Source organism: Thalassophryne amazonica, chromosome 4 (genome assembly GCF_902500255.1).
Source record: "Thalassophryne amazonica chromosome 4, fThaAma1.1, whole genome shotgun sequence".
Classification (NCBI taxonomy): Eukaryota; Metazoa; Chordata; class Actinopteri; order Batrachoidiformes; family Batrachoididae; genus Thalassophryne; species Thalassophryne amazonica.
In genome coordinates this window covers 129152505-129179014 of record NC_047106.1, presented here as the reverse complement: position 1 = coordinate 129179014, position 26510 = coordinate 129152505, and the positions used below count along the sequence as shown (strand labels likewise).

The window sequence follows — 26510 nt, the reverse complement described above, 5'->3', positions numbered from 1 at the left end:
AGGGGAGGTGATGGTCTCGTGGTTAAAAGCGTTGGGCTTGAGACCAGTGGATCCTCGGTTCAAACCCCTGTCTGGCTGGAAAAATCACCAAGGGCCCTTTGTGATCCCCATGTTGCTCCCAGTGTGTAATGATCGCCTTGCATAGCAGCACCCTGACGTCGGTGAGTGAATGTGTTTGAGTGAATGCGAGACATTACTGTAAAGCGCTTTGAGCTTCTGATATAGATGGAAAGGTACTATATAAATGCAGTCCATTTACATGTGCTTGCTGGATCCTGTCCCACTGTCAGTGTTCTTATATTCTAGTATAAAAACACCAACATAGCCTACAATATGAGGTTCACTGATCGTTACCTGTATGTACCTGAATCCAAAATTTCAGAGCAGCATATACAGTACTTTTTGGAGTTAAAAAGTCCCTTTGGCTACTCCCTTGTTTTAGGGTCACCACAGCAGATCCGAGGAAGACTTGTGTTTATTTGGCATAACTTTTATGCTGGATGCCCTTCCTGACACAACTCCATATTATATGCAGAATGGGCAGGGGCAGGGTTTTGAACCAGGAACCTTCTACACTGGAATCAAGCTCAGTGAACCACTTTTCCACCACCCCTGTCAGTTGTTTTCAGAGATACTGATTGAAATTTTACCCCATAACATCTAGTCAGATAGTCTAAATTATACCTTTTTGACATCTTAAATTAAGCAATAGTCTTAAATTAAGCAAATACTTTGACTTCAGATGACATAATGTGACGTTTGAGAATCGTAATGGAGTCAAGGTTTTATAATCGTGCTTCTCTGTGCTGTACATTTAAGCCCACAATCATTTTAAGTAACAGCACAATAAGAACACAAACATTTACTTGAGAACTTGTTGTCCATCACCATGAGCATGTTACGAGAGTCACGCGAGTCACGCTCAACTGTGATTGATTGATCAAGAACACTCTGGTGAATGTTTTGGTAACGCTTAGTGCCACCGTTAAAGCAAATCGACCAGAATGCATTGTGAGCTGAATTCAGGTATGTGAAGTGGTCAATGTGACAAAATGCAGTGACTGACATCTGCAGTGATCATTCAGCACACGTGTCAAGTCACATTACAATATAAGATGGTGTCAGTACATATCTGAGATGGAATTATGATTTACCAAAACCTGCTGATATTTTATCAGATTGGAATCACATCTAAAGTTATTTGACAGCTTGTATTCTAATTATGTCAGTCCATGACTGGATGTTGAAAATGTGTAACTGTTTGTGAAAAGGTGCCACAGGTGACTAACTAGGTAATATTTCACTCAGCATTTTGTATACAGCTGTTTTGTTAAAGCCAGATGTTTGCTGGCTTTCAACTTTAAACAGTTTTGTTCATGTAATTAAATAAAAACTCAAATGTTTATCTAATAAATTATTTCAAATGATTGTGTTTGTTGCTCATCAGGTTAACTGAGTAAATAAGACAAGTAATAAAAAAATAAATACACTTTATTACAAAGATCATGACGGATTTAAGGTCAGACTGTGCGGTGAGTAAAGGTGGTGTGTTGATCACTGGCGAGGCTGCTTGGCACGAAGCTTCTGTAAGGTTTTCTGTTAAAGAAAAACACACACACACATACAAAAGCTTTTTGTCACAAAAACCTACAGGTACTGAAAAGTGCAATTTGGCATCTAAAGCTCTGTGATGAGTATATCCTCCAAAATGTAAAATCCAAACATTTTTTCCCATCATTTTTACATTGTGGAATTCTTTTGCTTTCAGTCTGTTTTTGGCTGAAACTTCACATCTGCTCCTCAGCTCCTTCTTCATGCTTCACCTCCTCCAGCTGCTCATAGTCTGTAAAACAATAATAATATTCACCCGTCACAGTGAATCACATCATTAGACTGGAAAGGCTCAATTACTTACATCTCATCAGATACAAGATTGAAGGACTTGTTGAACCAAAATCATAACAATTAAGATTTAGGCTGTTAGTTAGCTGTTAGTAATCCCTTACATTGTGCGCTTCTGTGACCGGTTTGAAAGTATACAGCATTTGCAACAAACAGCTACGGAGACGTCCAAAAACAAAGTACTCATGAGTTTCTGACAGGTGACATAGTACTAGAAGAGTACCAGCGTGTGCTAAACAGCACCTCACCACACTTTAGGTTCCAAATTCTGACACTCTGAAAAAGTTTAAAGTTTTGGGGTGAAGTGTCGTCTTGTCTGTAAATCCGAGCCGTCACTTTTGAATGAAAGCTCAGAAGCTTCGGTTTCGGATGGAGCAGGTTTGTTTCCCTCTGTCTGTCAGACATTGGGATGTTTCTGCTCATTCTAAAATGTGTGTCACACGACGAAAAATGCAGAGAATTGCAGAGTGAGACGATTTCTGCAAATGCACCTGGTAGCTCTCAGAATGAGAGGAATAAAATACATCACGGATCACTCACTATTAGAACATGTGTGCAGAGACACAATCATGAGTACTTTTATGTTGTCTTACTAACTGGGACGTTAAAAAACATGCAACATTTCCTTTAGGTCCAACACTACAAATTATGCGAGACTTTAGCTAAACAAAACCAAATAACAGTTACATTAGTCTGAAATAAGTGAAGGAACCCAGCAAGTTTCATCTACATTTTGTGTAGTAGTTTCCACTGTGGCACGTCTGGGAAAATCTGAAGTGGTAGAAGCATGATGGGAACCCAACACGATGTTGCTGGGTTGCACGACGTGCACTTTTTACACTACCTCCTAGTTCTCTGGTGCATCTCAGAAACATCCTGCTTTCTCTGCTCAGGTGTGCACAACTTCACCTCAACCACTGAATGGGGAGAAACAAAACAAAAAACCAAATAATCAAACCCTTTGACATCTAAATGATCACCTTTAAAGCCAGTTTTTCCTTTTAAAGAGAAACCGGGATGATACAAGAACATTTCCAAGTTGCTTGGAGTTGCCTAATCAGTAACAACAGTGTGGCAGTGTGTAGTCGTTTTGCTTAGAGCAGGTTCTCTGCAAAAACAGAGTAATAATAAACACAGCCTAGTGAGGGAGGCTTCCAAGAGCTTCATGACCACCGTCAAGAACGGTGGATGTGATTGGTGAAATACAATAACTGGAGAAGTAAAGCATAACTTCAATCTGTTGCTCCATCAAAAACAAAATCATCGTAGACATGTTTTTGTTTGTTTGTTTCTTAAATAAAATGCTCAAGTCTTCCCTGATTCTTCTGGCAAACAGCTGAAATTTCAAACATTCTTCCAGCAAAATTCTTTGTGCTTTACCATGAAGTTGTAAATTGGTGAATTAACAGACACCGTCCAAATGCCCAGTTTCTCCAATCACATCCACAGATGATCCTTCACAGCTGTTACTGAGCTCTTGGAAGCTTCCCTCACTCGCCTGCATTGTTTACTGTCATTGTTTTTGAGTAAGATTTTTCTATTCATTACTAATTGATTTAAATGAACTGCCAGAGATATTCAGCCTCTCAGTAAATAAATTGTGTTTTTTTTTTTTTTGTGCTTGAAGCTTCCAGATTCGCCTGCTTTTGGGGAAGTACTGCTCTTCAGTTTTGGCCTTGATTTGGCCCTGCATGTGTAATGGGTTGAAAACTGTGCATCAATAGTTCTATTATGAAACAGACCCCCCCCCCCTCTATTTTTTATTTTTGTCCAAATGTCCATTATAATCAGTCAGAGTCATTCCTCCTCCTGACCAATAGATGGTGCTACTGCGCTTCATGTGGGATGGGCAGGCACAGTCCCAGAAGTAAAACTGCTGTGGCCTGAGTAGCAGTGTCTCCTCTCGTCTCTCCACAGCTACACTTGCCATGGGCGCAATTTGGTGGGGGATAGGGGGGACATGTCCCCCCCACCTTTTCAACCAGGGGGGACAGAATATGGTATGTCCCCCCCACCTTCTGACATATATGTGTGTACTTGAAACATCTATGCCAGTCTTATGTGCAAAACCATGTCAGAATAATATCTTTGTTTCTCTAGGGACTAGTGTCTACACATAAGTATCAATGGACCATATGCTAATTTACTAAATTCTGAAAGTTAGAAAAGGAAATCAGAAAAGCTATCTGGGACCTCAGAAAGCCCATCTGCAATTATTGCTTGATCTCCAAAATCAGCCTATGCAAGCAAAATTATGTTCAGTATGAGTGTTGTCATTAGTGCCACTTCGAAAATTAAATTCATGATAAGTAATTTATCCTAAACTTATGATCTGCTGTTTTTTCAAACTTATGCAAAAAATCTTGAGAAAAAAAAATACAGTATGGGATAGTTAATTATTAAGAGCCTGTTCTTTCATATTTATGAATACATTTTACCACATTGCAGTTGTTTTTTTAATGAAAACTCAACCTATCATTCTTTTTGAGTTCTACACATGTGGTGATACCTTATTTACACCAGGATGTTAATAAAATCAATGCTGGCTATTCTCAGAATAAAGTACTTATATCCACAGTTTCAAATTGCATAGGTAAAATGGTGTCCACTTTATGGTCTTCTCAAAACATTAAAATTACTGTTCTGGATGCTCAGAATGCATCTGAGCTTATCTAGAAACTGTTGGCTTCTGGGGGCCTAAAGTGGCCCCCAGACCCCCAGCCCAGCCTATGGGCTTTGGCCCTGCGGCCCTCACACTTTGTCCCCCCCAATTTCTAGTTCTAAATTGTGCCCTTGACATTTGCTACAGCCCAGCTTCGTCTAGGGCTGGCGCTGGTAACAATCGGGGCTTGTCCGTCGATAGCCTAAATGGACTGCAACCCCAAGATTCTTTGACCGTCCACTGAGTGGACGGTCCACATTTCTCCTGTAGTTATTAATGGACTGGCTGTGGAAGTTGTACAGAACTATAAGTACCTTGGAACCTTTATTGACAGTGGATTAACCTTTGAGCACCAGATTGACCAGGTATGTAAGAAAGCTCACCAGCGCATGCATTTTTACCGTAAACTCAAGCATTTTAATGTGGACAGTACTTTTATGAAGATGTTTTATTCCTGTTTTATTGAATCTGTTCTTACCTTTTCTTTTATCTGTTGGTATGGGTTTTTAAATTTGAAAAAGAAAAACCGTCTGGATCGTATTGTAAATGAGTGCAACAAGCTTGCTGGCGTTTCCTTAAACGACCTGCTATCTATATATAAAAACAGATCAATTAAGAAGGCGAGGTTGATCATGGACGATTCCAGTCACCCCCTGTACCCTGAGTTCGCAATGCTTCCATCTGGTCATAGATTTATGTCTAAGAAATGTAAGACCAATAGGTATAAGAACTCCTTTATTCCTATTATTAGATTTTTAAACACTATCACATGAGTGGTTTTTAACTAGGTTTTCTTATTATTGAGTTATTATGTTTACTGTGTGGTGAGTTTTCATGCTATATTTTAGATCATGTTATGTCTATATATGTCCGAATGTGTTCTACTGCTGGCTGCACAACGAATTGCCCCTGGGGGGCTAATAAAGTCTACTTGATACTTGATACTGAGTGGGACTAGTCCTTCGTCCAGTATGAGAAATCAGGTATTAAGTCTCAGTGAAGTTGCTAGTCTGCTTCCACGCAGGGAAATTAAGCTGTATGGTGGACAGGTTTCTGATACCGGTTCTGAGGTTTCTTTTGGTAGTGTGTGTAAACAAATTGATGATGGTTTACAGGAAGGTTTCGCTGAGTCAGAAGTTATCAGAGGTGTACTTGAAATTACAGAACCTGGTAATTTCAGAGAAATGTTAACTAACAAGGGTGATTTCAAATGTGGATGAACTTAAGAGGTTTCTACGCTCATATTCGTGACAAAAAGACAGTACAGCCAAACAGTCTGACAGAGAGTCCACAACAATGCAAGTGTAATGGTATGCTTCAGTGTCTCAAACACAGATGCTCGCAATAATCATTGTAATATCTTCCATAGTTTGAGCATAAACTTCACAGTTTACTGTCAATGTCTGTTGTTTGACTATAGTCCAAGTCTGGGTGTCCATTACAACTGGCACAGAAAATTTCAGGCCTCTAAGTCCATTATTTGCTGAGATATTCCACCTTGAACATGGCTCCAGAAATGACGGCCATAATTTTTGCCTAAAAAACGACCCCATGCACACTAAATTCCCATATCTCAGAAACTACTTGGCCTACAGGCCTCAAACCTCAGATTTGTTGTTCTGAATAGTCTGGGAATGTTTGATTAAAATTTGAAGAAAATCTGAGACAAAGTGCGTGAGGCCCTTGTAGAATTGACATGGAATGACCCAGGACTTTTCAAGGCTAGCGAGACCACTTTTTAAACTTGTTGAGAGTCCCAGTGAGTTAAGCAGACCCACTAAAAGCCAACCAAACAAGTCGCAGAAAAGTAATAGTGGTCAGCTTCCTTGCAAAACACCTGTTAACTGGACGCAGGAACACAGTGCAGTTGTGTCACACTTTGTTGATTTGCTAACTAGCCCACCTATTTTAGCATACCCAGACTTTGACTTACCTTTTGTCCTCCATACGGATGCTTCAAACAAAGGGTTGGGGGCCGTACTTTATCAGCACCAGGGGAACAAGCTATGTGTCATCGCATTTGGTTCCAGGACACTCTCGCCTGCTGAAAAAAACTATCACCTTCATTCTGGCAAGCTTGAGTTTCTCGCCCTCAAGTGGGTGGGTCTGTGACAAATTCAGGGATTACCTTTATTATGTCATACTCCAATGTACTTGTCTAAAGCAAAAACACCCCTGTGTTCCAGAAAAAGCACCAATGGGTTCAGTCACTAGTGGTCCATTTGAGCTTGTACCAGTTGACTACCATCATCTCGAATCGAGTCAGGGCGGTTATGAATACATATTAGTCCTGGTAGATCATTTCCCGTGTTTTGCGCAAGCTTATGCAACAAAAATCTGGCAGAACCGCAGCTGAGAAAATCTTTTACGATTTTATTCCGAGGTTTGGATATCCTGAAAAGCTCCATCATGATCAAGGCTGGGAGTTTGATAACAACTTATTCCAAAGACTCCAGGAGCTCTCAGGGATCGCTCACTCTCGAACAACCCCCTATCACCTGCAGGGCAACCCTATCGAAAGACTGACTAGAACTCTCCTACAAATGTTGCGCATCCTGCAGGAAGAAAAGAAAACGCAGTGGACAGAACATCTACCACACATCCTACATGCGTACAATTGTACCCGACATGAATCAACTGGGTACTTGCCATTCTTTCTCCTGTACGGTAGAATGCCTAGGTTACCAGTTGACCTGCTTTTTGACATAAAACCTGAAAATGTCTGTAAAACAAAACAAGAGTATGCTGAGAAATGGGCAACTTGAATGCAGGAAGTGTACAAAATAGCTTCAGAAAATAGCCAGAAAAGCTCAGTAAAAGGGAAGAAGTACTATGACAAACAAGCAAAAGGTATCCCTTTACAACCTGGAGATTGAATACTGGTTAGGAATTTTTCAGAATGTGGAGGGCCTGGGAAACTAAAGGCTTATTGGGATAAATCTATTCACAGAGTTGTAAGACCTACTCAACCAGTGCCAGTGCAAAAGCAAAGTGCACCACCAAAAGTTGTTGTACAAAACCCAAATGTGTCAGTACCAGCTGGCGAACCTCATTCAGCCCCAACGCCAGTGCCCGTCATTACAGTCCCAGCTGATAGCTTACCAAATGAGACAAATGTAATGGACAATGTCAGTGAATCTGTACCTGTTGAAAATGATCGTTTGGAAACCGACACTCAGGATGAACAGTGTGATAATGCGTTAGCTTCTGACGCGTAAGACAATATCACCTCAGCCAGGAGATCAACCAGAACAGTAAGACCAAAGGAACTGTTCACTTACAACCAGTTTGGTCAGCCATCTTACCAACAGTGGAAGCCCGGAGCAAATAAGAGGTCTGTTAGAAAAGTATCCGACCTTATTTTTTTCAAAAACCATATGGATTTGAATCACATGTGATTGCGTCAGACAAGCTTGAACCCTCGTGTGCATGCGTGAGTTTTTTCATGCCTGTCGGTTGCGTCATTCGCCTGTGAGCAGGCTTGGAGTGAGTTGTGGTCCACCCCTCTCGTCTATTTTTTATTGCGAATAAATGTCTGAACGATTTGGAACTTTGCTGCATCAATTTTTTTTCCAGAAACTGTGAGAGACCTCCAGGTGGACACCGTTCTAAAAATTAATATGGTTTTCAGGGACGATTTTATGGGGATTAAACAGATTACGGGGTGTTACTGCCCCTTTAAGGACTGCCCACAACGGCTGAGAGCGCGGCGCGCTCCCAGCCCCCATCGACAGGCTGACACCCCGCTGGAACAACCAGATCATTTCCAACGTGAAAGCTTTGTTGATCCGGGACCTCGTCTGACTTTCACAAAAAGGCAGAAGATGTGGACATCAGCACTTTTTCGGTACATTCCACCGTTACAGGAGTTTTTTTCATGGAAAAAGAAGCGGAGGGACGCGCCACCATGCCGCTCATGGCGTGGCACAAAACCACCTCGGTGTTGGTCTCACAGGACGGCTTAAAGGTGGATTTCAGACGGCTGTCAGTTGCTTTTCAGTCGTGTGATTATCCGATTGTGATTGTGCATGAGCTGGACCTGCCCCAACATGTCCTGGAAGGTTTCATCACGGCGTTGCTTTGCGCCGAGCGGCTGCACCGCGACGCGTGGTGGAGCCGCTTCTCTTTCCATGACAAAAACTCCTGTAACAGTGAAATGTTACAGATGCTGGAGTCATCTCTTGAAGCAGGGGAGATTGTAATAAGTTGAAAACTGTGCATCAGTAGTTCTATTATGAAACAGACACCCCCCCCCCCCCCCCATGTCCCTTATAATCGGAGTCATTCCTCCTCCTGCTCATTAGATGGTGCTACGGCGCTTCTGTGGGGACATGTGGGACTCGGGCAGGCCACAGTCCCAGAAGAAGTCTATGAGAAACCCAGGAAACAGTTGTCAGGATTTTTCAGTGTCTTTCTGTCTTTGTTGAAATCAGGTTCATTCAATAAAGTTTATTTTTGGCTACATAATGATATTCAACTGTCTAAACGGGGTGACACAGATACATAAGGCTTAAGTAGGAAAAAGAAGGAAATCTCTCTATTTCAATTGAAAGTTGGGAAAAGATACAGATTGCAATGGATGATGATCTGAAGAAAAATGTGCATTTTTTTGTAACTCTTGCCCACAAAAAAATATCAGGATAAAAGAGACACCAACTCTGTGGAACAAATAATGTAAATAATTTTCGTAATTTTTGGAGTTGTGGAGTGAACAGACCCTTCTGGGTGCAGCTTGGTGAGCACCTAAAGAACATCTTTACCACAGACATTCCTTGCAGCTGTGAAGCCCTGTACTTTGGAGACATAACATTTGACAAATGGACTCTGAAAGACAGGAATCTGTTGGCAATTCTTTTGACAGAAAGCAAAGACTATCACTAGGAAGTGGTTAAAACCAGAAGATCCCTCAATTAAACGGATTGAAATTGTACAGAGCATTTACATTCTGGAGAGGTTGACATTTTCAATCAAGGGGCAAAGGGAATCTTTTTTCCAGGATTTCATCAAAATGGACAAAATATGTAAAAGTTCTTCTGTCAAATGAAGGCAGCTGTTTAGTGAGATTGTGTGCATTATGTAAACATTCTGGCTCAGTTGTGAACATACACACTCTTAAGTGTCCTTTTCCTGATACAGGGATGACTGTGGTAAGCTTCCTCCTCCCGCTAAGCTGTTCTATTGTTTTTTTTAAATTATTGTTTTCCATCATAGAAAAACCTGGATTAGCAATAGGGTTTTTTTTTGTTTTTGTTTCAACCCTAATCGAGGGCTAGTCATTCTATTGTACCCGAAAAGGATATATTTTAACATTTGCTTCTCCAAATAAACAAAAAATTTGAAGAAGAAAAAAAAAAAGAAGATATACACAGACATGCCTACTTTTATAAGTTGGGGGTGAATTTGGTTTGTCACTCTTGAGTTTTGCTGAATATTTTCTGTGGTACATTCAAAAGGAAAAACACAAAGTTCTGTGGGAACAATACTTTATTAATAAACAAATCAGCTGTCCTCTGCTGGTCATCGACACTTTCGCCTGCTCTCTTCCAAGTTGACCATCAGCGAGTGCAGCAGCCGCAGATACTCTGCAGGAAAGAAAAACATCCTGTTAGCTTCCTGCTGTTCACACGATGACAAACAACTTCAGCGTCTGTCTGGTGTTCAAACACTGTTACACACTCGAACCAGGTGGTGATTTCACTTAGCCAAATGGGAAGTTGATTAGCCACATATCGTCAAGGAACAGTCAAGATAGGTGATAAACTTTAATATAAACTGATTAAAAATGAAAAAGCTCAACAGCTCAGACACGTCTGTTGTGCTGTGAGTTGACTGTGTTCTGCTCTGGAGTCTGTGGGCTCCTCTGAGCCTCACTCACACTGATCTCTGTGGCTCTGTCATACATTCTGTGTGCTCGCTGCACATTTACTGCATTTGGGTTCATGTTGTGTTTTGCTCGGTGCAGATTAAAGTGGGCCCCTAAAACCCCATTATAGCAACAGAATGCAGATAAATAGTCTTAATTTTTGCCAACAGCACTGTCAGATTTTGTTTGAACCACATAGTTGGTGATTCACAGGGAAACTCAACTCAGCACATCATGTGTTCATTCACTAGATGTAACACAGCGAGGCAGAGGGAGGTCCCTGAAGTTCTAACAGACTATTTCACTGCCTTCTACAAGAAGAAAAGCAGTCGGTGTGTGAAGAGCTAAACTGAGGTGCTTGTTTCAGATTTTAAGGAAAATCAAAAAGTCTGAAATATTTGATGTGCGTTTGCTGCAGGAGTTTGTTTAGTTCAAAGATCTAACATGTGAGTTATGTGTCGGTGTCCCAACATTTTCATGCTGCACTTAAACAGTAAAAGTGGACCTTCATTCCTACCTTGTGGATTGTGGTAGAACATGCAGTTATTTGCACATTTATCAGGATGGGACTCCCACAAGGAGGAGGTGCACAAACACAGAGGAGGCAGGTCCACCTTCTCCCGAGACAGACGCTCCAGAATGTCAGTCCTCAAAGCTTCATTAAACCTGCAGAAAGCCACAGACAGCTTCATTAGAGCAACAGACAGCTTGACTAAACCCACAAACAGCTGCAGACTTTTATCAGGTGTGAAAGTGTCTGGAGATAGTTTGTTCCAACTGCAAATAAAGAACAGGAACTGATTCTGTGTATCATAATATACATCTCACAGTGAAAGTCACCATCTGAGATCTTGTGGGATTTGAAACATCGACAGGGTGAACTGATTGCCGGCTGTGTTACGGAGTCTCGCCCTAAAGAATATCTGCCACAATGGGACTGTTAAGCTCTGATGTAACGCATCACGTGATAAATCTGTTTCCGGGTCCAAACAAAACACTTATGGTTACGTAAATTGATGAGATTCATTTCATAAATGGTCGGTAGAGCCGCTACAGCGTCAGCAATCAAAAGAGAAAGGCCAGGGTAGGGGGCTACCCGATCAGTTGTAGCCACTTCTGTTTGTGTTTGTCATCGGCCGGGAATCTATAAAACAACAGCTCCGGTGATGTTTCCGACCTACTGACTCGGTCGCACATCCAGGAACTCTGCCTGTGAGGTCTGAGCTTCAAAAGAAGCTCAGCGGATGCAGACGACCGACGACCACAAACAGCTGACAAAGAGCGCACTTTTTTTGTTTGGATCCAGAAGTTGAAAATCACGTGATGTGTTATGTCACACTTAACAACCGAATAACAGCTCACTTCCTGTTCCAGGGATCATCTGGATTCATCAAGCTGTTCTGCTGTTAAATGTCTGTGGTTCCAAGTCACACAGCTTTTTTGTTGTTTTTGTTTTTTAATCTTAAAAGTTGATTCTTCCTATTTGTGTGTTTGAAAACTCTGAGGTATTTTTTACCTTTTTACTGCCCTCTTTCTGTCCTCTCTTTTCTTCCTCTCCAGCTGTGCAGCTCGTTCCTTTTCCTCTCGTTTAATTCTCTCTAAAATTAGAAGCTCTCTGTCATCTGGAGGTGGAAGCGGCTGCAGCTTCCTTTCTTCCTGCAGCCTCCTCTGTTCTCTTTCTGCTTTCAACCTGCAGCAAACACACACACACACACCGTGTCACAAATGTTTGAGCAGCACATTCAGCCTGTTTCACACGGCAAGATTTTAAAATTATCTGTGTTTCCAAAACCATCCACCTTTTTATAGAAACACTTTTGTGATCACGTGGAGGCAGGTGGAGACAGTTAAGAAAACAGCAAATTGTTCTCCTGCTGAAAACGATTATATTTCACTGACTAACCACTGCTGCTCTTTTCTAATGAAGCATCATATTATAGAAAATGTTTTAACCTACACATTATTTAAATACTTCAGGATAAATAGATCTTAAGGGGACGTATACAGCTTTTGTAGAGCTTTTACTTTATTCAATACCAATTAAAATCTCAGGCCTGTAGCCGGGATCTGAAAGTGTGAAAGTGAACCTTTGTCGGCAGGGGTTTTTTGGGTTTTTGGTGTCCCTGGATGCACTCTGGAGGGTTTTTGATGGCTCCTCTGCAGTCAACTGTGAATATTCTTTCCAGTCTTAAAACATGTCAAGTCTCATTTGTTCACTTTGGCCTCCAGCTGAGTAAAACCACTTTTATTGGGTATGTTATCTGTTTTATTCCACTGTATTACTGTTGTGGCTTTTATTGCTTTGTATTATTTTTTATTGTTGTGCCTATTTTACTATAAAACACTTTGGGAGGCCACTGGATGTGTAAATGTGTGATATAAACAAAGCTGACATTGACATCTTTTGGCTGCAATCATCGAAGAGTCGCAAAAAGCTTTTTTTTTCCGGTTCCCAGTGGAGAAGAAAAGACGAGGCAGATGCGATCCGTCGTGTCGGTAAGTGTTAGCCTACACAGCTAACCAGAGTAGCTCTGGTCTCTCGCCTGCAAAACCGCCTCGACATGTTTGAGCTCCAGGTCATAAACAAACTGCAACACATGTCCACTTTTCCACCGTATCGTCACTTTTTCTTTGCATTTTCGCTTCGTTTGCATGTAATTTGCCCAAAAACCCATAGAAAATGTGGTGGTTTTTCCTGCGAAAGTTGAGAAAATATGTAATATGCATTATATTTTACCCCTTTAGCGCCCGCCCCCAAACGAGACTGTGGTACCCAACTGGAACTGAAACTCACTCTCCAAACAGATCTGGATCACAACGCTAAATTTGCGGTTTCCTTCAGTTTGAAATGCACAATGACATGTTTGAAAACAGAGTTTTCAAACTGATTATTAATCAGCTGCTGGATTGTTTTTGTGCAATTTAACATCAGAACATTCCAAAGTCAATTACATTCATTCAATTGGCCACGAATCACCATACGATGATGCGCCAACTTATTATTTGAGCATTACCGCCACCAACTATTCAGGGTGTGGAGCATACGGCTGTCAAAACAGATTCCACATGTCCAAATGACGCTCTATAACAAGACATGAGCATGACACTTGAAATTTAAAACTTTGATTTTCTTGACCAAAGGCCGTCATGAAATATGTAAATTTGACTGATTTTCCAAAGTGCACAAAGTCACACACACAAATGTTTTGTGGAGGAGTTAAATTCTCCTTGAAATTAAAGCGGAGCCCTGGAGTGTCCGTTAACGGCAGGAGGCGGTTAACATCTGAGCGCACAGGTCAAAGCTCCACTGGAACTAAGCCAAGGACTTCTACAGCCAATCAGGGACCACCTGAGACATGTGATGTCATAAAGTGCATGAATGAAATCACCTGATCCTGATCTGACCAACATCTGTGTGTGGGTGAGGAGGAGGAGGAGGTGACAGAACGTTACCTGTAGCCAGGGCTCTTCATGTGTTTCCTGTAGCGCTGGTCATCCTTCACCTTTTCCCGCTCGGCGTCCATAAAGAGCCGACGCTGTGTCACAAAGTGACACTGCCGCTGCACACAAAATCACACACAGATACCAGCACGTCATTACAGCACTGTGGGAGTGGGAGCAAAAGTAAGAGGACAGCTGTCTGCTCAGCTGAGTGTTGTTCTGTCGTTGTTTAATCAACTAGTGAGCAGATATGAGAGCTGTTTCCACATCTCTTCTGATTTGGTCAAAGCAGTCAGGACTGTAAAGAAACATGGAACAGCAGCAGACTGTCCTCAAAAACTGAGGGAGCGTGGACGAGGGCCACAAACAAACCATTATTTTCATCACAAATTCAGCCAGAAAATAATCTTCTGATTAACCAATTAGGTGTTTGGTCCATAAAATGTAAAAAAAAAAAAAAAAAGGTGAAAAATACCACCAGCTGCTCCTCCCTGATCCACCAACACTGATCACACAACATTTAAGTCAGTGTCACTAGAAGCTGATGAGAACCTGCTGGTAGCTACAGCGGCTCAGATAACAGCAGCCTGACAGAACACAGGCCCACCTTCAGTTATCACCTTCTAATAAAATACTCTCCATGTCTCAGCAGACAGTTATGTCAATACTGACAGAATGCTGAAAAATGCATGAAGCTCCAACATGAATTTCAGGCTTTGTTCTGATGGCCAGTTTAAATTAGATTTAGTAAAATATCTGATTCTAATCTAATCTCACTAATTGACTCTCCACATGATATACTGTACAGTACAGGAATTGATCAGATCCAATCTGTGTGTCTGTGTTGCAGTCCTCATCAGCTGCCTTTTCCATATTGGTTGCCATTGACAGACCTCTAAGACTCATAGAATATGGATTATATTATTAAAAATGAATTCATTATAAAAATAACCACAACTTCGACTCCTTTTAACTGCACTATTCCACTGGGCTCCCTCTCATTCACACACATGCACTCAGTGTGCTGCTGCTAATAGTACAGCAGATAATTGTATGTTTCATAAGAATTGTTCCAACTGGTCACCAACAAAGTTTTGAGTGGCCAACAACTTTTTCCAAAAGAGCGGCCCTTAGAGAGGATTTGTACCAAATGTTATTCTTGCATCACCATTTGAACATTTCTTAGTTATCGACTGCACCATAAGAAAAGATGACTGATGGATACCTGCCGTTTCTCTTCCTTCTGGTCGGCCACAGACCAGACCAGCGGTGAGTCACGGAGGCTGGAGCCACATGGTGACTGGTCCAGATCTCGCAGTCGCGTCTGAAACAAAAAGTCACATGACACAGCTGGCACTTTTCAAAATAGCTGGCAATTAATTTAGTCATCAATTAATGCAGTTCTAGTCATGGGACCTTCTCCAACAGCCATGACATCATAAACAGCCCAAACCCATGCACGAGAAGGAGTTTAATCTGGATTCAAACTGATTTTCACATGAAATATGGTTAAAATGTTTTTGTGCTGTGGGAGCAGCAGACCTTTGTTTCTGTGTGTCTGCTTGCTTCACAAAATTAATTAAAACACAGTTAAGTTTTTCATCCAGATTTCAGCAGAAAAAAGGAGCAGATTTGAAAATTAAAATTGTTTTTTGATCAAAATAAGTGCACATTAAATAAACTTGCCATCATTTAGATTTCTCTGTACAAAGCAGACAAACTGATACCAACAACCACGAGAAGCTGCAGCAGGCGTTAATACAGCAAATCATTTTCCCTTTTGAAACCACAAACACCAATAAACTCCAGAAACTTCAGAGAAGAAAAAGAACTGAAACTGACCAACCAGAAGAGAAGCAACAACACACACATGGTGGCCTCCATAAGGCTGGAATTCTTTCATTCTTCACACAATTTGAAGCAAACAATACACAGAAAATCTTATTTTGCATTTGCAGTTACAATAAACAATGTGACAGAACAAATAATTGACTTGATGGAAATCAGTCTGCAGGTGGTGCTCCTGCACCCCTGTACTTTCATCAGTACAGTACTTACCTTTTGCTGTTCCGTTTGAAGCTGCCGCCTGTTATTGCTGTTTTGCGTGTGCTGTGCCACACGGTGGCGCACTTCCATCTGAAAGCGGTGAAGTTTCTCTTCTTTTGTCCTTGTCTCTATTTCCAGCAGCTGTTCACTCTGCTGAGCCAGAACCTGAACCAACACAGGGAAAGTCTGGATTACTTCTGGAAAATCAGGACTGTCAAATCGTGTGTGTGCAGCACTTCCGCCTGTCTGAAAGGAAAGCGGTGTTATGATTAGCAAAGCCGCTCACATTCAGGTCACAGCAGGAGTGTCAAAGTGCATCAATGAGTGTTGAAATAAAAACACATTTACTGTCAGCTTCATCACAGTCAGCGCTCATTTTACTGCAAAAAGGTTCCTTTGTTTCAGCACGAGCTCTTCACATTTGATCGTTTATCTTATGAAAAGCCACTTCGAACAGGACTTTGACCTTGAAAACTTTTTCCAGGGTACAAATTTGTGGAATTAGAAACTACTGTTGGCAGAGGTTTGCACTCTACAAGTGCGGTGCTCTAGTTGTTCTTTTTGTTTTCCAGACCTGACAGCTGTGTGTCTGGTCTGTTTACTGAGGAGCCACGCCCATCTAATGTTGAGATTTCTTATCCTGTGCTATTCAGTAACAACAAATATTACATTTCATCACCTCTCCATATGAAACTGATCTCAATCCAAACACAGTGATGAGAACAGATGACGGCTGAAGTTCATGTCGAGGACTAAATCTAATATTTTGTCCAGTGGAGAGCTGACTGCCACACCACCTTTTGTGCATCACAGAAAATGCCACATAAAGCTGGATTTTTAAGTTTATACAGTTTTAAGTATAACAATATGAATCTCAAGTTTTTTTTTCCAGCCTTGTGGGTTATAAAGAAATCATTTGTAGCTATTTTGTCATTTTATTTTGTGTGAACAATGAGGAGGAGCATCACACTGTCAGAGACATTGGTGTCCAAAGTGTTTCAGAAAGGGTCAACAGGCTGCAGGTTTTCTTTGTATCCACCGACTCCAGCAGGTGATTTTACTGAAAAACTCATCACATCTGCTCAAAGTGATGTTAATGTCAGTTATCAAGTTGTTCACCAATGAATATGGCTTTATACGCCCTGAAGAAAACCATACACCCTGAGGCCGAAGGCAATAGTAATAAATATTGTGTCAATTATAATCAGAATTTTATTAAATAGAACATTTCTAAACAGTTGTAATAAGACATTGAAAATATCTATGAGAAACACATTCAATTGATAATGTCATTGAATAGAACAGAAACAAGTGTATTAAATTACGCATTGACAATATCTACGATCGCACGTGCTGTGACGTCACAACATATGTATGGATTGGCTGATTACCAAGGCGACATTCATTTTGTGGGTTTTACTCAGGTGGTATGAAAAATATTACTGGTCCGCGAAAAATATCACAAGGGTGTATTGCTATTTATTCTTTAGCGTTTTATCCAATCATATTGGTGTATCATTTATAGGTATATGATAATCAGTGAGATCACCTGCTGGAGTCAGTGGATACAAAGAAAACCTGCAGCCTCTCGGCCCTTTCTGGAATACTTTGGACAGTGCTGGCATGGACAGTTACTTTCAGGAGGTGGGGACAGACTGGCTTTCTGCCTGGTTGCCATCCCAACCCAAAGCAGTTCTGTAGTGTGGCGGATGCAGCAACGTGCAGCACCAAAATCTGAACTGACCAATGAGGTTTTGTCTCCAGTAACTGTTTTGTCAGGATGATCTCAGGGATGCATTGTGCAAATCTCTTAAAGGACCTGACGTTTTTCAGTTTTATCTGATGAGGTGATTTAAAAAAGTATATTTTATTTTGTGCAGCAGAGAGCTGACTGTCTGTCATTGGGTTGTTACAGTGATGTTTGTGGCTCACAGAAAATGATATTTTTCTGTTACCATTTCACCAAAACTGAAATGTGGCACCACCATCTAATTTACAGCAACAACTACATATAATTTACTTGTTTTTCATGAGTGAAATCTGTAAACTAATCATGTAATCACAAATGTTTAATTTTGAAATGATACGTCTGGGGTCGAAGCAAATGTCACATTTTGTTTGTGTCCAAACCCCAAATCAGAAAAAGTTGGGATGATATAGAAAATGCAAATTAAGGAATAAATAAATAAATAATGCAGTGATTTTTAACATCTGACTTCTGTTTCATTGCAGACAGCATGAACTCAAAATATGTAAAATTACGTCCCCGCAGTTCATTGTTCAAACATTATTTTGGGAGTTTGTTGTAAAAGATAACATTCTGCAATTACTGAGAATTAAAAAAAATATTTCAACTGGGCATAATAATAATACAATAACATGCTTTTGGAGGGCGGTATGCATTTTCAGAGGCCCGACGTTCACGCCCAGTCGCCCACAATGACAGCAACGAGGGCGAATAGCTGTCATTGCGGGCGACGGGATAGACGGAGGGACTCAGAAAAATGCATACCGCACGACAACAGCATGTTATTTGCATTATTATCACTTTTTACTGAGATACACAACACGTAACGCGCACATAAAAAGTTGGCTCACTTAACTTCTGCCTTGTCGCCTGGCGCGCGCTGTTCAAATTCAGCAGTGCGTCCTCATCAAGCTGGCTGCTTTAGCTGCTCGTACTATCCATGAGAAAATCATCCGGAATATCCATATTGGGACCAAAACACACTTCTCGCCTTTTCATCTTTTTCTCTGCGGAGTTTTTTTTCCCCCTCTGTGTACAGTTCTTGGGCTGCGCGCACGCTATGACGTCATTTGTTTACGCACAGCGGGCGGGTATAGACGACTTTCCGATGACGTCATGTCGACGTAAATCTATGATACCGGCCCAGCAACGCCACGGTAAAGTGATAATAATTTCAAATATCATACAGTGTGAACTGAAGCACTAAAACCCTGAAGTCGAATGAAGCAGCAGCTCTGAACAGTTAACACAAGAGGACGAACCCTAAAGCTGGTTCTGGACGGAAACATGGGAGACTTACAAACGGGTCCTCCTGCAGGTCCGGTCCTCTTTCCACCCAGACTCGCAGCGCCTGAACCGGCTGGCTCCTGCTGCCCAGAACGACTTGTTGCTTCACACGGACGGACCTCATGACGAACGAAGCTTTCTGCTGCTGCTCGAAGACTGATTCAGACGAATGAAACACTGTTCAACGACTGCCACAGCGATGCGTCCGAAAGTCTGAAGGTTTGTCAGCTCACAGCTTCCCTGCTTCAGTGTAGTTATTCTTGCTCTTGTTGTTTTTTCTTCCTTTGTGGCGTTAAACAGCATGTGAACGTAAAGCAGATCATACGTCATCATGACGCAAACAAACAAAGCCCCGCCTTTCTTCTTCGTGTTTAATCGCGGTTGGCAACCAGGTTCTATGGAGCATTAGCGCCACCAACTGGACTGGAGTGTTGGTCAGGAGTCTAACCCCCCCCCCCAAAAAAACAGCCGTCGACTCATACCTGTGTAGTAATCCCGTATTAAACCCCCTCCCTCAGCACTTTCGACACTTAATAGAACGTCGCCAAAAAAAACAACAAACGTGACCGGAAGTTGTTTTCCCCGCTTTTTCAAAATAAAAAATAAATTAAGTTAAGCTTTAAATTATTAAAAACATTTTAATACATTTAATTGTTCTCTTTAACTGTGAATTAGGCACGGATAAAAAAAAAAAAAAATTCTTTAGGAATTTCAATTCACATAATGAGGACATTTGTGATAAGGGATAATGTTATTGAACAGTATTAGGATTTTTTTTTGTACTGTTCATTCTGTAAAGACGACTATAATTCATAATTAATTTTATTGTGTAAAAAGTATACAGAAAGTATATATAAACACATATCGTACATTTTGATATAATGCTACAAAGAAACTCATAAAAAATAATACTAATATCTTACCAATTTAACTAGACGACATTATAATATTCATCATAAAGTTTTTTGAATATGTTAACAGATGGAGACTGTACTACATGTTCTGGAAGACTGTTCCATAAACAAACTGTTGTGTTACTAAAAAAGAACTTCCTAATACAGTATTAAGTCTAGTTCTGTTTACCTGCAAAATGTTTTAAAGTAAAGAAAATTCTCATGAAAAAGTCTAATGATTCAACACCATGTATAATTTTATACATTTTTAGTAGATCTCCTCTAATTCTTCTGTTTTCTAAGCTAAGTAATACCTAATTCTCATTTACTTTTAGGTAATATGCTGGCAAAAGTGCACTGATGACATTTTGCATCAAGTTTTTGTTCCCTGAGTCACTAAAAGCAGTGTTTGATCCATGAACTATAAATAATTATAGGACAGTCTCATCTTCATCATTGTATAATCAAAATTGTATCGTTAACTGACCTGTAGAAATAAATGCATGTGTATGTGCTCGGTGTGTGCATGGCCTAATAGCGGCTTTCTGTGTGCGCTACTTGCTGCACTCCACTCCCACCATTGATCTGAATGAAATGATTTGATTGAGGAGTGTGTGGCCATTATTGTAGTAAAAGTATTTGCAAATAAAAGTATTTGTGTAACGTAGGGCACCACTAGGTGTCGCCCTCCCACTGAGTATTTTCCTATAAAAAAGGAAGTAACAGATTTGCCACAGAGATGCCAGTTTCCTGTGGGGTGGCCAGAGTGTTTGCTGGGCCCGGCCCACATGTGGGAAAGTTTGCTTGGACAATTCGGTAAATCTGATTTTAACTTGTGTGCTTTTACGGTGTGATCCGGGTTTTAAATACATTTTGTGTGAGAGGGTCTTTTACTGTTGAGGAAGACTGGAGGGATGGTGTGTATGTATGACTGGGCGCGGGAGAACAACGACTCAGGTATGCGGTGTTCTAATATTTTAATGTGTAATTAAAGTTGTAGTTTTACTGATTGTAATGTTGTCTTTTTTGCTTTTGTTATTTTAGTTTTAATTTGTACCGCTGCCTGCTGTCTTTCTGTGTTCTTTAAGTTCGGTGTTTTGGTTCGAGTTAGTCCGTTCAGGGTAGGATATCTGTTTTGTCATGACGTAGCGTTTGTATGGATGGACTAACTCAGTTTTTTAATTTTAATTTTATTTTTTTTGTAGTTGTTTTGTCACTTCCCCATTCGTCTGCTACACTATTCAGATTCGGACCATTTTTTATCTTATTTGCCTGCAGTGTTTTTGGGTTAAAGTGAATCTTAATGCATGTTACTATGGGTTTACCAGCTCTTGCAGTGTCTTGCTGTGAATCCACATTTTAAATGCATGGTTTCGGATTGTCAGATCAAGATGAAGTGTAACTTACTGTAGACTTTTCTGTCTATGTGAAGAATGTTGTTTATTCCGTTTCTGGTCCATTCTATGTCCATCTGGTCCATCCTGTGGTAACATTTGCAAATGCGTATTTTGATCTGTGTGTGTGTGTGTTTGTGTGTGTGTAAACAGATCCACAAATGCGTATAGCAATCTGTGAGTGCACATTTTGATCTGTGTGTGTGTGTGTGTGTAAACAGATCCTCAAATGCGTATAGCAATCTGTGAGTGCACATTTTGATCTGTGTGTGTGTGTGTTAGAGGTGATCGGATCGATCCTAATATCGATAATATCGATACCAACGCTGGTATTGATATTGAACAATCCTCGTGTAAAAAGATCGATACTCAAGCTTTTTTTTTCTCTCCCTCACGCACTGACTGCTGCTCACGCAGATTCATCAAAGTCTACTCTCTGTCTGTAAGAGAAGCGCTGCACTGTGTCACACAACACGGAGCAGCGCACCCTTGTATTGTGGTTTGTCAGCCCTCTACCTCAGGAGATTTTGTTTTAAGTTGTGTTGAGTGATATTTAAAAAAAAAAAAGTTGATTGTGATAATAAAGTATTTTGTTGTCACGTACAATGTTTGGTGAAATTCTGTCCTCGGTCTTTTGGATCCTTTGGATCTATGAAGCTTAAATATGAAAAAGTATTGGTATCGATGTCGGCGATACTGGGCCTGTATTTACTTGGTATCGGATCAATGCCAAAATTCCCAGTATCACCCACGTCTGGTGTGTAAACACATCTACAAATGCGTAAAAAAATCTGTGCATGTGTATCGGTGTGTCTGTGAAAATAGGGCCACTCGATTGCATGTCTTCTTACACGTGACTTTTGCTCAGTGTTGGGGAAAGTAACTTTGGAAAGTTACTTCGTTAGTTAATCTATACAGTTATATTTTACAGTTACTTCTTACATTTACTTCATTAGCAGCTGCGGACACCTTGTCGGCAGCTGCTAAATGTAATTAATAAAGTTACTCATAATCTAATTTGGTTATTTTTAAGATTTAGTACTCAGAAAAGTAACTATTAGTTACTTTGCTGATTAGTTACTTTTCTGATTGCTCAATCTTACGAGTAACCAAGTTAGATTACTCGTTACCTTATTAGTTACATTACTTATTAGTTGCAAGTTTTCTGCAGATTCTAATAAAGTAATTGCATAAAGCTGCTAATGAAGTAACTGCATAAAGCACCTGTATAAAGCAACTAAAAAAGTAACTTGTCAAAGTTACTTTCCACAACACTGTTTTTGCTACAGTTGTGCCGCGTTCAATCTGTAAATGCGTGCAGCGATTTGTGTGCGTGAGTGGAGGCTTGTCTGTGTGCCTCCACCAGAGGGCGCAAATACCAATGACATCGCTCATCGCTGTCATTTTAAGCCTGGCTGGTCCCTTGAAGAGATCAAAATGCACATTTGCAAATACTTTTGCTACAATAATGGCCCCATAGAGGAGCATCACATGGGATGAGTTACAATACCTGCCATAGTTCTTTCTCTCAATAACTGGAATTACGTAATCGTGTCAACAGAAAAACTTACCCGGTGTTATAAAATGCAGAGAGTACACAACTTTGTTGATGGATTTACCAAACTTTTTTTTCACCGATGTTGCATGATTGGTGGAGGAAAACTCCATCAGCAAAAAGAAAAAATGAACAGAGGTTACAACTTTTCCACAAGGGATTCGTCCATAGGTATCAAGGTTAGTAAAGAGCGAGCTCCGGCTCACTGTTACTGACCTGTTAACTAATCATTCACTTAGACATAATGTATGTATAACATAGACATCGGGGATACTGATTACCTTTGTAAATTATCATTGTCTACTTTTTATGTAGCATTATGATGTCAATTTGGTCTGTCTATAGTTGTCCAAGTGAATGTCTATGGAACTATTTGTTTATTTAATGCCGGAAAAAGGTTTTCCACAATGATTGCGTATTTCTGGTCAAATATACAGAAGTTGGGTGAAAGGTCTATTGGTGTGTGTGATTCCTGTGTATGTACACTGATGACCATAAAGACAAAGAGAAGAGCTGCACAATTAAAATAAGACAATCTGAAAATAGAAGTAGTCCTTCAAAATCTAGTGATAAGTTTGAGTCCAACAAAACATCATCTGGACCCGGATTGCAGTCCTCTATTGGTGATCTAAACCCTACACAGTGGGCGTCAAATACACACCGATAGTTTCACAGATTTTCTGGGAAATGTTATGGATCTGGAGAATTTATAAACCTCCTTTCATCCCCCTACATGTATGGATTAAAATAAAATTGATTCACTGAATATTAAGCATGTGTTTTATATTTTTATAGCCAGTAAAGAGCAAATTGTTGCATGATTGAGAAATCACATCAACTGAACATCATAAGACACAAGAAACATTGAGTTTTGGGAAAGTACATTTAATTTTTCAAAAACATTGAATTTAAGAAACAACAGCTTGATGGCCAAGTGGTTTGTGCATTTATTTCCAGAGTAGAAGGTTCTGGTTCAACGCCACCTGTGCCCATTGTCCATGTAATGTGAGTTATAGCAGGAAGATCACACAGAGGAATACAGTGGCTTGCAAAAGTATTCAGTGTCATGCCTAGCTCTGGTCTAGGCTGTAATCCTTATTTTGCCTCTTCCCTTGGCTCACCTCCTGCCCTAGCTTTGATGTATTAGTTGCTTGTTTAGATCATGTGTTTATTCTCTGTTCTATTTTGCCTTGTCACTTTGTTTCTTTGTTACTTTTCATTCTTTAGCCATTGTCCAGTTCTGCTCTAGTTTAGTTCAGCTGGTTTGTGTTTTCATTGTTTATCATTTAGCTGTCATCTGTTTATTTTTGCTGTTCTCATTTCTGTTGTACTTTTATATCTGGTTTTGCTTTCTGTTAATTAGTCAGTTCCTGTTTGCTTCAGTATTGAGTTTCTGTTTTCTGATCAGTTCTCATGTAGTTTTTCTTTTGTACTTATTATATCTTGGTTCACTTTTAGTTCCCATGATTCATGCTTTGTCCTGATCCTCTAGTATTATATTCTGTCCTTAGATTCTGTTTTTGCTCTGTTCTCACTTTGTCCTCATTTGGTTGTGTTCACGCCACTTCCCGCACGTGCCTCGTGTCTTTGTCTCTCACGCTTTGATTCTGGCTGCTTTGTATTTTCATTCACTCTCACTCTTGTACCTGTTCACACATCTTTGTATCTGACATCACTCCACTTTGTGTACTCCCTTCCCCACTATTTTGCCTATGTATACTCTTTGTCCACTAGTCACACCCCTTTCTAATTTCTTCCTCACATGCACCAAATTAACACCTGCTTCACATCACCCTGATTTGTTTGCTCGTCTCACAGCTCACTGCCAGTTTGTTGTTGCTCTTAGCACACATTCCAGCCTTTTGATCACAGTCCTGTTTTCTTTAGTCACGTACTGTCTTCTGCTCTGTATTCCTCGACCACGCTTTGTGCCTCATCCCTGACTACTGTGTTTGCTTGTGCCTCTGACCCCTGCTGAACTATGACTGCATTTTTGCCTGATCCAGTTTGTACCGTCGCTCCGCTGCTTGATTGCTTGTGCACAGAACCTAAGCCTGGAATAAAGACGATGATTTCTTATACATCAAAGCCTTGTTTGGGAGTCTGCATTGCAGGTCAAGCCGCTACGGTTGTCAGGCAGCCACTGGCCCTGACATTCAGAGTCTTGGTATTTCACGCATTTTAATTAGTTTATGGCATTTCAAATACAGAAAGTAATTTAGGCTTCTCAATATAAAAATTTGTAAAATTTTCTTACTTAGACTCAAACTGAAAGTAAATCTCTACAACTTGATATAAATGAATTACAAATATAAAAGCCAAGATGATGGGTTGCATAAGTAATCAGTCCCTTTGGTATAATACCTGTAAATAATCAGCTGAATTGCCAGTTTTCTTCAGACAAGTCAGGGGATGGATACATGAACATTTCCAAGTCACTGAATATGTCTTGAACTTTATTTACATCAGTTATTATACAAATAATGAATGTTTATGAGTTCAATGGTACGAATATTTCATGAGGTGAAAGCTGGAACATACCATTCAAGGAGGCAATGTTAAATATGGTATGTGAAGTATTTGTTCCATTGAAAAAATGTAAAAACCGTCATTATTTGTTTTATATAATGGCTAAAATAGATCCTTATTTGATATTTTATTAATTTTGAAACAACAGAAAAGGGACTTAGTTTGGTGTTCCACTGCTGCTCAAGTCCAAATTGTGACGTATAGTCCAGTGATGCTGTGCACTGACTTCAGACTTCCATTAAAAAAAAGAAGAAGAAAAAACTTTGTGTCATTCCACAGTCCAGCCAAAAATCATGTCAGCTTTTCATCTGAGCAGCTCTTCATGCATCCAGATGGCTTACGGCAGAGTCGATTTTGTGTGTTACAAGAATGAGCAACTTCAGTTAGCTCATTGTTCCCTGTGCGCGCACACATGCAACCTGGTCGGCGCTTGTGCGTGCATGTACTACCAAAAAAAACCTGTACATCCTCAGTGCAGCGAGAAAAAAAAATCACTTCAGAAATTAGTCTAGCTTTTCATTCTTTCTTCCTGCTAACAGCCTCCACACAGCACAGTGGATTTGTTTTGTGTGCATGTGCACAAGTGAGCAGGTATGCACACGTGCATGTGTGCATGTACACGTGTGCAGATCGCAATGGTACCAAACGTATGGAACCATTAGCACTCTAAATGGAACCAAACTGCATTCTAAATGCAGTGTAACACAAATGGGATGAATTAATCCATGTCATGTGACATACAAAGCACCAATCAAATGACAAGGATCCACTCAGTCATTATACAAACAGTATGGCACTCTGTTGTAAATCTGTATGGAGCAGACAGTTCTCAAAAACTGAGCGACTGTGCAAGAAGAGTGAGGAAAGACACCCAGAAGAAGTTACAGGCTTCTGTGGCTGTGATTGGAGAAATTGTGCATAGTGCATGCTTTGTGTTTTGCATCCCCAGTTATACAGCTTCATGATGAAGTGGTTTATAGGAGGGTTTTATTAGAAAGACCTGAAAGTTCAGCTACAGTTTGCCAGAAGGTACATCTGAGATGCAAGCCTAGATTTAATGTTTTGGTGAAAGAAAACCCTCATCTGTACCACTTCATCATGAAGCTGTATAACTGGGGATACAGACTTCTGGCTGAATATGAACAATATATAAGCAGTATTAAGCTTATAGACTCTAGATTCTCCCAGATG

The 26510-nt window shown here is 40.4% G+C and overlaps 1 protein-coding gene and 1 long non-coding RNA gene across 2 annotated transcripts; both read right to left on the bottom strand.

The window, feature by feature from the left end:
- Positions 1-1475: 1475 nt before the first annotated feature.
- Positions 1476-2951, bottom strand: LOC117509295. The gene is made up of 3 exons (XR_004560369.1): positions 2747-2951; positions 1745-1843; positions 1476-1596 (listed from the first exon to the last, which is right to left on the bottom strand). It is a non-coding gene; the product is annotated as an uncharacterized LOC117509295 (long non-coding RNA).
- A 7079-nt stretch (positions 2952-10030) lies between these two features.
- LOC117509294 (coiled-coil domain-containing protein 15-like) lies at positions 10031-19389 on the bottom strand. Its single transcript, XM_034168965.1, has 7 exons — positions 18962-19389; positions 15927-16079; positions 15094-15192; positions 13881-13987; positions 11944-12117; positions 10945-11093; positions 10031-10146 (listed from the first exon to the last, which is right to left on the bottom strand). Exons 1-7 carry the CDS (start codon positions 19070-19072, stop codon positions 10082-10084), a joined length of 858 nt encoding a protein of 285 aa, XP_034024856.1. The 5' UTR covers positions 19073-19389; the 3' UTR covers positions 10031-10081.
- Positions 19390-26510: the final 7121 nt, after the last annotated feature.

Excerpts from the sequence above, each read along its gene's own strand:
- LOC117509294 (XM_034168965.1), bottom strand. The coding sequence starts at position 19,072 with ATGAGGTCCGTCCGTGTGAAGCAACAAGTCGTTCTGGGCAGCAGGAGC. Across the intron at positions 15,193-15,926 it reads TTCAAACGGAACAGCAAAAG|ACGCGACTGCGAGATCTGGA; the intron begins GTAAGTACTGTA and ends TTTTTGTTTCAG. Across the intron at positions 11,094-11,943 it reads AGAAAGAGGGCAGTAAAAAG|GTTTAATGAAGCTTTGAGGA; the intron begins GTAAAAAATACC and ends GGCTTTCTGCAG.